This window comes from Mauremys reevesii, linkage group 3 (genome assembly GCF_016161935.1).
Source record: "Mauremys reevesii isolate NIE-2019 linkage group 3, ASM1616193v1, whole genome shotgun sequence".
NCBI lineage: Eukaryota > Metazoa > Chordata > Testudines > Geoemydidae > Mauremys > Mauremys reevesii.
Window position 1 is genome coordinate 116,830,514 of NC_052625.1, and position 14,421 is coordinate 116,844,934.

The window sequence follows — 14,421 nt, forward strand, 5'->3', positions numbered from 1 at the left end:
GAGCCTGGAGCCTCTTTTTAACTACCTGATTAGAGCTTTTCCAATCTTTAAATTGTGGGTTCTCTTGGGAAGTATCTGTGTCATAAGACCCAAGGTGAGAGTAAGAAGGTAGGACAGGTCTTTAGATTAAAGAGAAAAGAGTTGTCACAATTTTCCTTAAACTGATTTTATCCCCTTGTGCTTTAGAGCAGAACTGTACAAATAAGTGAGGTTTTGGTTTTCTGGACATGCTGATTTTTTTAAATTGTTTCCCAAAAATGAAAATTTTTGGCATACTGAAAAAATTTCAAAATTTGGTTCAGGTTGAATGAAATATTTAATTTGACCCAAATAAAAACATTTTGGTTCTTGTGAGTTAACATTTTAAAAATAAAATTGAAGTAAATTTTGAAGTAAGAAGTTGTTTCAAATCAAACAAAATTGAAACATTTCAATTTTTTCTGAGGGTTTTTTTGGGGGGAGGGTCCAACAGAAAAATTCAGCAAATTTGACAAGTGTGGAATGTTTTGGTCAACCTGAATCTGCATTTTTTCAGTGAAAAAAATGTTTGAGACAAAAGGTGATCACTTCAGAGGGATCTAGCTGTGTGAGGAAGGGCCTTAGGCTGTGTTCATTTTTAAATACATCCCTTCTATCACTCCTTAGCCAAACAATTTTGCAAGTAGGAAATTTTTTTTTGCTCTTAGGCTTTGTTCAAAACAGTATTAAAATCAGGCTCTACTGCACAGGCAAGCAGAGAGAACTGAAGATACTCAGTTCACATTACCTCTTTTTTTCTGTTTCTCTGCACGCAATACAGTCACATTCTGCAATAATATACAGCAAGTAACTCCTTCAATCGGGGTCTTTTTTGCCAGGGGCTTAGCTCAGGCCCCATGCTGGCAAAATTTGAGACTCTGCTAGGGTTTCCTGCAAGGTACAGAGAAAAGTCACCAGAAAGAGAAGCCAAAATCAAAGGCTCCATATAATCTAAATATGGATTAGCTCTGTGGCTTTTTTGTCAGATGAAAGGACCAGCTCATGAGTTCTAAATTGATGTAAGAGTATGTAGTATATTTTTTTCTACCATTAGAGGATTTGTGCACTTCTCTCTCTTATTGGTCTCTCTATAATCCCAGAAGTTTTATGAGAGGGCATGTATGCATTCATTCATCAGTTCTTGTACTCATAACTTGGATTAATTACATCTGTACAGCTATGACAATAGGCCTTACTAGCTAATTTGCACAAACTCTTTTTCTCTGCTTAAAATTTTTTAAATTGGAGCTACTGTAAAAGTAAACTATTAACACTGTTCCTTTAAATGAAAACTGAAGAACATTTAAATCTGTAGTACACTAAAATGTAACATATTTATGCAACAATAAAATAATACTATATTACAAAGTGTATTTTTAGGGCCAGAGTAACTGTGCTGAGAAGTAAAATTTCTTTCACCACAATTGTTTCAATTCCAAAGGATATTGTCACACATGCACATACTAATTTTTCCCTGCATGTATCAAAAGAAAATATTACTCTCAAAATAAAAAAATGAACACAGCAAACTTTACAGTTGTCATTTAGTGATGTAGTGTCCAGCAGTCAAAGGACAAAATATGCAAAGAAAATAAATGAAAAAAACACCCTGCCCCATTTGGATGTAGTGGATTACTGATAAGAATTTAAACAAGAAATCATTCAGCTCTAGAGCAGTGATAACATGCTCTGGTGCCAGGGATTATGAATACGCAGGTATTTCACAAATCATTGATGAGACCTGCAGGCACGATTAAGTCAAAAATAACCAGAACAAAGAATCTCTTTAACAAGGAGACAGCTGGGCAATCAACAGGCCTCCTCAACCAAAACTACTCCATAGGAATTCTTTTAAATAAGGAATGCTGATGATCATGAAGACATAGAACAACTGATGCCAAGGAGAATGCATGCTGATATTCATGACAAAGAAGGAGTTACATGAAAGTGCTCCTGTGCAGTAATTACTCTACCATAAAAGACCAGTGCTTCACTTAGGCCCTGTCTACACTGGTAAGTTTCTGCACAGTAAACCAGCTTTCTGTTCTGTAACTCCCAAGATGTACACACTGCCAAGCCACTTAATGCACAGAAATTGGGCAATAGTAGCGCTTTAAAAAAACGACCCCAACAAGAGGCATAGGATACAGCGCTGTGGTGCCAGTATAGACATGTGGTGATTACAGCATTGCAATTGGCCTCCGGGAGGTGTGCCACAATGCCTGTTCTCACCTCTCTGGTCATCCGTTTGAACTCTACTGCCCTGCCCTCAGGTGACCAACTATCATCCCCACCCCGTAAATTCCTTTACAAATTTGAAAGTCCCCTTCCTGTTTGGTTGGTGATGTGTGCAGTGGTCTCAGTGCATCTTTCCAGGTGGCCATGCCTGCTCCACTTACCAGATGATCCCCTGCTTGGAGCAATGCCAAGCTGCTGGACCTCGTCTGCATTTGAGGAGAGGAGGCTGTCCAGTCCCAGCTGCGCTCTACCCATAGGAATTATGATACCTATGAACAGATTTCATGATGCATGACAGAAAGGGACCATGACCAGGACACACGGCAGTGCAGGATCAAAGTGAAGGAGCTGCGGAACACTCACTACAAGGCACGGGAGGCAAACTGCCACTCCAGTGCTGTGCCCATGAGCTGCCAGTTCTACAAAGAGCTGGACAGCCCCTGTGGATACTTCAGTAGCTCGCATGCCAGTCAAGAGTGGATGAGGATGTGGAGGGAGAGGGGGACCCAGAGACAGAGGAGGACTCTGAGGCCAGAGATGCATGCAGCCAGGAGCTCTTTTCTACCCTGGAGGAGCCTACCCAGTCACAGCTGTCAGATCTTGGCAAAGTGCAAACAGGACAGGAGGCCCTTGGTAAGTGGATCTGATTTTGGGAATTGCTGAAGTGAGTTGTTGGGGGCAGTAGGGTTGCAGAAAGCAGGCTTGTAGTCTGAGCAGTGGAACAGGCTGTTGATTGAGTCCCTCACTTCTAAGGAATCACCCTCAGAGATCTCCAGGAAACTCTCGTGGAGATACTGGGCAATCCACTGCTGCAGGTTCTTCAGCAGAGTTGGTTTGTTTCTTCCCCATTAACAGTAACTTTCCTGTACCACTCTGCCGTCACTGTGTGTGTGGGGGGGGACCATTGCTGCACACAGGCGAGCTGCATAGGCGCTAGGGCCGGAAGTCGCAGGCTTGGAAAAGACCCTCCCTTGATTCCCTGCTCACTAGCAGCAGTGAGGTATCTTCCATTATGATCACATCCTGTGGAAAGTGTGGGGACAGGAATGATTATCAGCCCCCCCTACACTGCTGGATTTCCTGAAGAGCCACATGCATTTGGCCTATTTGCTCTTTAAATTCCCTTTCAGCTGACACAAATTCCATCTTATGTGAATTGCCACAGTTTCTGCTCCTGTTTAATGGCTTCACAACTTTGAATTTCCATACGGATACATGTTTGGCTCCAGTACCTTGCCATCTCACCTGAGGCACCGATTGGGGTCTAAAGCAGGCATATCAGGGTGATGTTTAAAAAAATTTAAAAAATTTACCAAATGTTTCCCAAAATTTTATCAAATAGAATCAAGTGGTAGATGGAGGAGATTGATGTAGACACCCAGGAGAAGGGTGCAGGGAGGGGATAGGCCCTTCCAGATTTGATCCTGAGCCATGAAGTTGAATTGCTGGGTGGGGTTGGTGCTTTTCTGTGCCATCCTCCATTTTGTGCTAATGTGCTCTGCAGCCAGGCTGGCCCTTCACTCCGGCCAGACACCTTGTACTGAGCCAGCCTCACATCACCCCACACCACCTCAGGTGTAACTGGGAGACAGCAACAGAGCTCAGGCTCCTGGGTAAGGCCTGCACAGTAAAAAAAGCTTGGCAGTGGCAATACTATTTCTCAGGCTACCGCTCCCTGCCCCCACAGCACCAGCACCTCCAGAGCCAGCTCCTCAGCATCTCCCCTCCCACCATGGATAGCACTTGGGGAGCTCCGGAGCGGTAGCACCGCCCCCACTGGCTGGTCCAAACTCCTCCACCACTGACATTCTCCATGCGGAGAGGGAGGAGACCTGTGGGCTCAGCAATGCACTGCCTCTGAGGCTGCAGAAGCACTACCAGTCAGGAGATAACATTTTACCAAATGTGTTAGGGGGGAGTCACTTCATCCCTCTGAATCCACCACCCCTTGTGGCACCCCTGCATGTAATCATGCTGTTTCCCTCTGTCTCCTTTTCCATTTAGCAATATGCATGCTTTCTGGGACTCTATTGTGCTATGATTAAGTTGCCCTATGCTTATTCCTCACTTTTGACTTTAGGGTCATTTTAACTAGATTCCTCATTAGTTTTTTAAAAATCCCTACTTCTGAAGTTTAGTGTCAGTGACAGTATTTGGTAAGATCTCACTCCACAGGGTGGTGAACATAATCATTCAGTAGTCACTATTAGTTCTTTACTCAGTACAGTTACTTTTTTAACCAACTCCTGTGCATTACTTTGAACTAAGTTGAAAGTAGCTTCTGCTCTTGTTTGATTTTGAACTAACTGTTCCAAGAAGCAATTTCTTAAAATATTGAAAATTTGCTTCTCTAAACCTTGCCATGACATGACATTTGATCAGCCAGCAGGTAGTTAAAGTCGCCCATTATTACAGATTTGTTGCCTCTGATCTTGTTCTCCATTGCACACTCAATATCATCTTTCCGGTGAAAAAGTTAGCAGTATAAATCTACTAGTATATTTGTATTCTTACAATCTGGGATTTGTAGCTATATACATTCTATTGTATGGGACTCTCCACTCAGATAATCCCTCTCATTAGATTTTATGACATCTGTTAGATACAATGCTGCTCCCGAACTTCTACACCCAAATGGGTCTTCCTTGTATAATGTACACACCAGTGACACAGTATTCCACTGACTTTTGGCATTCCACCATGATTCAGAACTTCTTTTACATCAAAATTCTCTTCTATTGCCAGGCATCCAAGAACCCCTAGTTTAGCCTTTTCAGCTTCTTGTGTTGGTATATAAATATTTACAGCACTCTTGATTGTGCACCTATTTCACTTTTTATCTGACACCCTATTATTTCTCTCTAATGTACATCCGTGATCATGTACTTCTTGGTTTCTTCCTTCCAGGACAGTAAGTACAAGTATAAAAACACAAACTAAAAGGCTAGTCTCATAATATTTCCAATCTGACTACAGCCAATCACACAGCAAGAACTGTGTGAATACTGCAAAATGTTTCCTACAACTACTTATTCAAAATTTTAAATGGGTTCACTTCAGTTGTGCTCACCTCCCTTGTGTTTTAATTTCAACAGATCTTTTAGCAAATGAAGACATTGGCAGGATGTTTAAAGAAACAGCCAATTTGATACAGATATTGGATAATATTTGCAGAAAGGGGATTTTGTATTTTTAAAATGTTTTTGTACCTGAAGCCTATATCTGAGAATTATGATCTTCTAATTAGGGTGTGTGTGGAGGGGGAGGAGGACATGGGGGGGAGAACATATAACTTATGTTTCCAGTCAAGACTAACGAATCAAATAGCAAGTGTCAGAAGACATTGCTCCTCTACAAAGCAAACAGTCACAAATATTTATGGGAAATAATTTCAAAGAATGAGAAGTTCAAGAAAATCATTAGCTGTTCTTAGGCAATATGTTTAAAAAGTGTTCAGGTCCCACACTTCCATAACTGTTACCAACAGCAACAGGGGCTTCGAATTGTGTGTGCAAAAGCCTATTTGCAAACACAAATTAGCATTTGTGCTTTCAAACTGGTAAACTATGTGAGCAAGTGCTTCTTTATACATACAATTTGTTTACCTGTACTTGCAATATATGAACCAGATGATTCTCTGAGGCTGTAATGCCCTTAACTCATGTTATGATTTGGTGCTGCAGCATACCATAAATAGTAAAATGAACTGCTGAAAGTTTTGCCTTAAAGTATCGTAATCTAGACAAGAACTTCTCAAGGAGCCACCACTTAAGTGAGTGCCTCTGGCTAGGGTACGAGGTTCCTGAACCTCAAGAATATCAAGCTCCACAGTCTGGTCAGAACATGTAAGGGACTTCATTCCCTTGCAGCCTTCTCTTAGTTACACTGATCATAAAGGAGTATCCTTCCCCAAAAGTATACAGAATGTAAGAGTGGAAATATCTTTCTTGGATAATTCCTCTGCAGGGCTTGAAGACATGTACTGCCTTATTTTAAAGAAAACAAATCTCTGGAAAGCAAATTGGATGGGGTCAATAAGGGAAGACTTAACCTCACAAAAAATGTTACTAGAAAATGCTGAAAATATGAAGCTTTTCTCATACTGTGAGTAAATAGCTTTTCTTGGGAAAAGCACTGGCAGTCAATTGTGTCATCTTCTGTTACAAGATATTTGGAAGTAAAAAAAAAAATCACTGAAATTCTTTTACCAAAACCAATACTGACGGAATCCTAACTCACTGAATACACAGAACCTAAATTTCAAAGTGAAAAAGGTAGCAGAGAACAGGGTAATCCAGAACTCTTGAGATTCACTATTATTCCTATTTGTTACTGGCTTACGTTTAAGCATTTCTCTGGTACAGCTGATTTGTAGCTGAACTATTTGACAATATCCTGATAGATGCATGTTATAGATGAGCTTCTGCACATTTTTATGCATCACCATGAACATTTTTTAAAGTACAGTGGGTACTAAGTTGCCATGTGTAGTTCAACATATTATTGAAATATTTCCTGAAATCTTGGCAGATTCCGGGATAAATTCACTGTATGGCATTGAATTGGTCTACCTGCAAGGCAATGGGCAATTGGCAATTCTTTGCTTTAAAGGAGGCATGGATTAGCTCAGCTATACTCTCTGGGGCCTAATGGTCTGGCAGACTGATGATGCTGCAAGAAGCTCAGACATAAGGTAATTGCCTCTCTCTCGCTCTTTTAATATATATCAGCAATTACATGTTAAGTAATGTACCAATGATAATTTGTCCTTTTCTCCAAGACTTAATGCGGCCAAGTATTAAACTATATAAGATTCGTCTTCCTTTAACTGACTGCAAATTTGTGTTTGTGGTAAATTGAGATCTTTGCTCTTTTTCTCCAGCATATTATGTTCTTTAGTACTTTCAGAGGTCTATATGAGTCTCCATTAATGTTTACTATTATTATTTTTTCTTATTGTTATCCCTAATAGAGGGATATAATAGAATACATTAAACTATGGCAACATTACATTGTTTCTTATCCTCTTTGTATGTTTGTATCACATACAATCTATATCTATTATTAATTTTAAAATTCGGTAAGATGTAATTTTTAAAATCTGCTTAGTTACATTATAGTTCCCTACTACTGCAGGCTTAAAAAACAAAATCCCTCTTCTGGTTAAAAAGGTCTTCTTGTCTCATGTCTCTTATATCAGATCTTTTCTTCACTCCCAAGATCAGCAATCTTATTCAAACCTTTAATCCAGAGAGTCTCAAACTGTGGTCCGCAGAAAGTTCCTTGTAAGGTGCACACCTGGGCGGCTGCACACAAGAGAATGAATGGAGCTGCGCAGGCGTGGTTCCACTCATTAGGTGCCTTGGCCATGGAGAAGATTCACATGTAAGGTGAGGTGGTGGCCTTGGGAGGAATAAGGGGTAGGTGGGGTGAAAAGAGAGGGTGGGGGGAATTTGGGATGTTCAGGGCTGCGGAGGACAGAGAAAGAGACGACTTTCCCCAGCTCCAGGGCTGCAGCTTCCAGGGAGAGACCCCCCCACTCCTTCCCAGCCTCAGCTCTGTGGCTGCTGTGGCAGGGGAGACACCCTCCTCCCTTCCCAGCCCCAGCTTGAGGGCACATCCATCACATTAGAAAGGTAAGACTACTGATATTAAAATATAAGTTGTGTGCTTTTATTTGTAGATAAAAAAATATTAATTATTATTAAGTTTTTTTATAAAGCGCTTTTATCCAAAGTGTTTTACAATAGTTAGCTAACGGTACAAACAATATATGGAAAGATCATTAAGTGGACCGCCGAGACCCTCAGCAAATTTCAAGTGGTCCACAAAAAAAAAGTTTGAGAACCACTGCTTTAATCCATTTCCCTGCCCTCCCCCTGCAAATCCTCCCCCTCCCTCGTCTGAAAGGCTGCCAATTACCACCTCCAAAATGCTGCCAAAATTCTCCTTTATCTTGGTCTTTTCTATCAGGCACACATCCAGGATTTACATACCTTGGAACAAGCTCTAGTCTAGAAAAACTGAGTTCACCAACACCAACAGGACAAAAGCTCCAAAGTGGCAGCTGACATCTGTTTCTACCCGAGACTGACACCCAGTGGCCTCTCTCCTCAAATTCCCCTATATGCATTTCCCATCCCCAAATTCTCCTTCACATCACTCCATTTTACCTTCCTTGTACCTTCTTCCCATGGCAAAAAAGAGCAACACAGAGTTCAATTTTACCTCCCCATCATCCCTACAGACTGGGGGTCTCCCTAAATGTTTTCACCTTCTTTGTCAGGAGACAGGAATAGAACCTAGTGCAAATATTTACATCCCCTGCCCCTCATATTCAGAACTCCTGGAACTTAAGGGGAGGAAAAAGGATGAATACAGATGCTGAACTTTTCTGCAGAGCAGGAGCCAGACAGCATCAATGTGTTCAGCAGCTTTCTCCTACTTCTTGCATTTCAAACCAGCAGTAGAGCAGGAAATGTGACTGCACACATCAGTGCATTCTGAATCTGCTTTGCAGGAAGTATCCTAAGTGGAGTGGAAGAGATTGAGCCTATGTGTGTGGCCCACACCAGGATGAGGAAGAGATTGATAAGCTCTTTCCCAGGTCCCTTGGTTAGGCAAAGCCCCAGACATCAATACTGCCTGTCCCCACTGACGGCTCTGTTAAAAACACATTCACATCTCCATCATGTCACTTCTGAACGCTGACAGACCTCTAATATCTGCTCTCTAAACTTCAGTCATACTATTCTTTCCTGCAATAGTACCTTAATCATCTTCTCTGTCTGCCTCTACCATCTCCCATTTCAATTAAAATATCACCCAAGATCTCTGACAGTATATTCACCTGTCCCCCAGTGTGCCAGTTTTGGCCTCCTATCGCTCTCTCTCTGCTTCTTGTGATTCAGTCCCCAGGCCCAGAAGACTGTGCTTTCCTGGAACTGAGCACCCATCTTCTGATTCTTCAGATGGAAATTCCCTCCATCTCCTAGCTTCACTGGAATACATGGTATGGACCCCTGAAAACCACGATGGGCAGGAATCAGTCTACTCCCATCCTCAGACACACTCACTCTAGACAAAGCAGCAACTGAAGTGAAACACACATTATACCACTACATTCAGCGGACAGGCTGACTGGAGGGTAATAGATGCCTCATGAGTTTGTGGTCTCCTAGGAACTTTGTGATAGCTGGGGCAACTTCTAATTCCTAGTGTGATTCCTTGTAACAGCACTATGGGTAGGTTTACACTTACCTTCCGGGTCGACGCGGTGAGTTTGACTTCTCGGAGTTCGAACTATCGCGTCTGATCTAGACACGATAGTTCGAACTCCGGAAGCGGTGCGGTCGACTCCGGTACTCCACCACTGCAAATGGCGGTGGCAGAGTCGACGGGGGAGCCGCGGAGTTCGACCCCGCCGCGTCTGGACGGTTGAGTAGGTCGAACTAGGGTACTTCGAATTCAGCTACGCTATTCACGTAGCTGAATTTGCGTACCCTAGTTCGACCCCCCTTCTTAGCGTAGACCAGGCCTAAGAGGAAAGTGGTCTCGATGCAGCTGCTGCAGTAACAGAGGGAGCGTTTCCCTTTGTTAGATGTCCTTTGGGATGATCAGGCTACTTGCTGCCCACCACTGTCCAACTGCAGGGGTGCAGCAGCATCAGGCACCTGCTGTATGTGTGGAACTATGGATGCCAGGTCACAAGGCCCTTTACTCTTTGTCTTAAAGTCAGGGGCAGCTTTAAGAAAGGGCATATGAGACAATGAGCAGGAAAGTGGCAGGAATGGCATCAGCCCAGGAGTTTAAAGTCTACTTTATGACTAGAATTTGAATTCATTCTGATTTCAGGTATAGTCATGGTTCTAGCAGAAAACTGTGCCTTTCCCTGTTGGAGTGGCCCTTTTAAGAATACGCCCCTATTTTCTGGTATTTTCAGGAAAAAAATTGTGCTTAAATTTCTTAGAGTGGTTTTGAACCCAAAGGTAATATTTTTTTAAAAGCAAACATTTCCCCTTTTAATGTTTCCAGGTGTGAAAGTGGGTGTTTTCTTTTCTTCAGAGCTGACTGAAAATGTAAATCATAAGAATTTTAAAAAATCAGTGTTGTGTTCTTTCTATTTGCCTTATGGTTTCTTAGGGTTTAAGGTGCACTTGGGTCCTGTTTTCAAGCTTTTTTCCCCCCATAACCATAAGGACTAGAAACTGACTTTGCAGAAAAGGAAAGCTGTGATTCTCACATAATCACAGGCTTGCAGAAGGTGAGACTTGATGAAAAACTCCAAATATGAAACCTGTGATAAAATCATGAGAGTTGGCAACACTGTTAAATATGTGCATGTGTATATTATTTACACACACACTTTCCATATATATTTGATGTTTGCAGTGTTGTTGCAGCTGTTTAGATCTCAGGATAGAAATACAAGGTGTGGGAGATAACATTTTTTGGACCAACTTCTGTTGGTGAAAGAGACAAGCTTTCAAGCTTACACAGCTCTTCTTCAGACCCAAAGCTTCACTCTCTCACCAACAAAAGTGGGTCCAATAAAAAAGGATTATCTCTCCCACCTTGTTCCTCTAATATCCTGGGACCGACATGGCTACAACACCACTGCATATATACAGAAGCACATTTTCACTCCTACACATACTAATATTCATTCATTAACATTAATACCATAGGACTAACCTGTGGCTCAGGGACTACAAGGACATAAGGAGAACATCATGACCCCTTATCTCATGGACCAGTTACCCACATCCTGTGTAACAGGGGATGCCAGCTCTTCAGAGCCAGGTACAGACCCAACACAACTTACTCCTTTCCCTCCCTGGAGCAGCAGGGAGAATTACAATCTCACTCTTGGACTGATCCAGGAGCGTCTCAACAATGCACTAACTCCAAAACAGGCTTATGGCAAAGCCACAGTTCATCCCATAGTGACCAATACAAATCAGACAAACAAGCATATGCCTGAAGGCTGAATTACTGTTGATGATGAAACAGCAGCTTCGGGATTTCCTGATTTGCATTTGTGTTGGTGAAAAATCTACACTGTACTGTTGAATTAGTATTGTTTTTATTATGGAATTATTTTGAGATAAAGTCATTCTGAGCAACATTTTTGAGATTTAAACTTTTTATATCTTTCTTTTTAAAAAACAAAATGCTAAAAATGTAAATCTAAAATCTAGTTAAAATTGTAACGTGTTTGAGAGTACAACCAAGCCCAGTTTGTTTGTGTGTGTGCAGATAGGTTAAAAGGAGGATGGATGAAGGGAAAAAAATCAGGTCAACTCCTGATATTCACATACAATCTTTTTTTACTCTTGTCTTGTCACTTCCTCACACACCCACAATACTGTCTTATTTGTAAGAAGCGGGCATATTTTTGGCATTCTAAACAACATAGGTTAATAAGAAACAGTCAATACAAATTACAGTAATGCAATGATCAACAGGTAAAATCCAGTGTGTATAATAGTTTGTGCTTCTATATCATCTCTTCTTTGGGGATTCCAAAGTACTTTACAAATGTGAACTTATTAAGTCTTATGCTATATTCATATTTTCATATATTTTGTGAGATTATTGATTTTCAGCTGCTGTTGCACGGTGCTATTTAATTATGGTAGGTGAACCATAACAATGTTACAGTTGTAAAATAAATACATATGCAGGTTAAACAAGGGTGAGATGTATATGTAATTCCTAAGGAAAAGGGTAAAGTTTGCACATCCATCTCTCCCATTTTTATGATGCTCAGAAAATAAAAACATCAATGATACTCACTCCTGTTATGTAGCGAGGTCTATACTGGATGGTTCCAAATAAGCCAAGTATGACTATAATAATGTGCACAAAATTTGCCAGGATTGGTGCCCACTGATAACCAAGGAAGTCAAATATCTGCCTCTCCAGCACACAAACCTAGGATTTAAAAGCATCAGAATGCATAGATTAGAACAGGTCAGAAAAAACAGATCTGAAGACATGTTCCCTCCCCAAAACAAGAAAATTGTCCTGAGTTTGAAACTATTTCACTCAGCAGTATAATGAAATGAGTTTGTGATGCTTCACCCTTTGATTTTAGTGAAAGCAGCATTTCTCACTGACAGTCCACTGAGTTATATGCAGTTAGCTAAAATATTCATATGGGTGATTCTGCTGAGATACCAGACCCTGTTCACAGGGATGTTTTGTTTGCAGCAGAAACAGCACAAATCATTTTGTCATATACACTAGTAAATGCTGTACTTCTTCGGTGGTGCTGAAAGTCAGTGGTGGGTTTAATACTTGAGCTCAGCGAAATATTTTCAGCTGAAACTTTTTCAATGAAAAAAATGCATATTGGATCAACTGATTTGGTTAACTGATTTCCACAGCTGTGATGATTTTGGCAAATTGTTTTAGTCAAAACATAAATAAATAATTATTTTTCCCCTCGAAATGTTGAAGTGGTTCATTCAGACACTATCACAATGAAACATTTAGATTTTTCAGGGTAGATTCACAAGGGATAGGCACCATTCACAAAAACGGAGGAGTTTGTTGTTTGCCAGACCTCTGTTGCCTCACCCCACCCCACCCCTCCCCAGTATCCAGTTGTCTGGTGGTTCAGGCACTCACCCTTGATGTGGGAATCCCACGTCTGAATCCCTGCTTTGGAGTGGGAACAGAAACCCAGGTCTCCCCCTTCCCAGGTCACTGACCTAACCACAAACCTATTAGATATTCTAGGATGGGACCCAGTCAGTCTCTCCTGCTGAAGCTATTCCCATTTGGTATAAATAAATATTAATTGGAGTATGGATCAGAACCTGTGAGTGCTCTAACCACCAAGCTATAGAGCCTCTCTCTCTCTGAAACACTTGAATAGTAATTGGCCCAAAGTGGAACTGCTTCAACAGGAGACACTGAGGGAAACCCACCCCAAAATAACTTAGAGCCCAAGGGTTAGCCTAAAGATGGGATTTGAACCACATCCCAGGTGAACACCCTAACCACTTGGCTATGAGATAAAGGAGGACACCACTGCCTGTTTTATGAATCTAGCTCTTCATTCCCTTTGCTTTTATTAACAGAAGGTTAAAAATGCCCCAAATCTAAACAAAATAATAATTTGACTCAAAACAAAGTTCTTATTTTTTTCTATTTCCCCCCCAACTTCCAGCAAACCGATCAGTTATTTGCGCAGCTCTAGTTACAATATCTCTCCTCAACATCTTTTCTCCCATCAGTAAGCCTCATCCTGCAATCTCCTTCCATCCCTCTTTCTCCTTCACAGCAGAACTGATTCATTCTGTTTTCCCCCTAATCTATCCCTAATCTATCTGTCACTGTAGTTCTCCCTACTCCCAAATACTTACCGCCTTCTATTTGACTTGGCTATAGAGACACACACCCTAGCTTACCTTTTCCCTCCCTCCGTATCTCCCCCCACCCCACACTTCTGCCCTCCTTTTTATGTGATCATGTCATAGATGACTGTATCCTAATGCATATGCACAAAGGCATTGAACTAAGGTGAGCAGTCAACCTTTATTCTGGCATTTCCTAACTTTTGAGTGCTTGAGTTTGCAAACCTGACATTCTTTTAAAGTAGTTTGATGTTTTGGGTTTTTTATTTTTATATTATACACAGATACAAACTTTAAAAAAAAACTTTACCTATAGGCAAATCAAATATAAAACATATCATAGTCAGGGAATAGCCCCACCAAACCTTAATAATGTCACCACTGCTGTAAGTTACACAGCAAATACCAATAGCTACACAATTCTCAAGATAGCTTCTTTTTTAGAAATATTTACATAATGTTAATCTCCAGACAAGTTAGGGCAGTTGGTGACCCTTGCCAGACAAGAACACTTGAAGTAGCTAGACCAGAGTAAGAAGTTTGGTTTAAATAGGAATACCTTTCAGAATTGAGCAGAATGTGTTAACTTGTGTAGTTACATTTCATTAACATGTAGCCTGTACACTGATGCATGTTCAGAACTGCATATCCAAAAAACACTGATAACATTAAATGCATCCTTTAGAGAAAAATTCCCTGACCAAACCTATTTTACTAGACAATTATTCTAGTAAGAATTCTGAACAGACAGAAACCTTATTGAACTAGGATTTTTTCTTTTAAATCAGCTGCTTCTATA

The 14,421-nt window shown here is 41.0% G+C and overlaps 1 protein-coding gene across 1 annotated transcript in view; it reads right to left on the bottom strand.

Moving 5' to 3' along the window:
• NKAIN2 (sodium/potassium transporting ATPase interacting 2) overlaps window positions 1–14,421 on the bottom strand; it is a 746,352-nt gene that overhangs the window by 412,023 nt on the left and 319,908 nt on the right. Inside the window, exon 2 of the mRNA XM_039532699.1 lies at window positions 12,055–12,192. Coding sequence (XP_039388633.1) covers window positions 12,055–12,192 — 138 coding nt within the window. The remainder of the gene's footprint in view (window positions 1–12,054; window positions 12,193–14,421) is intronic.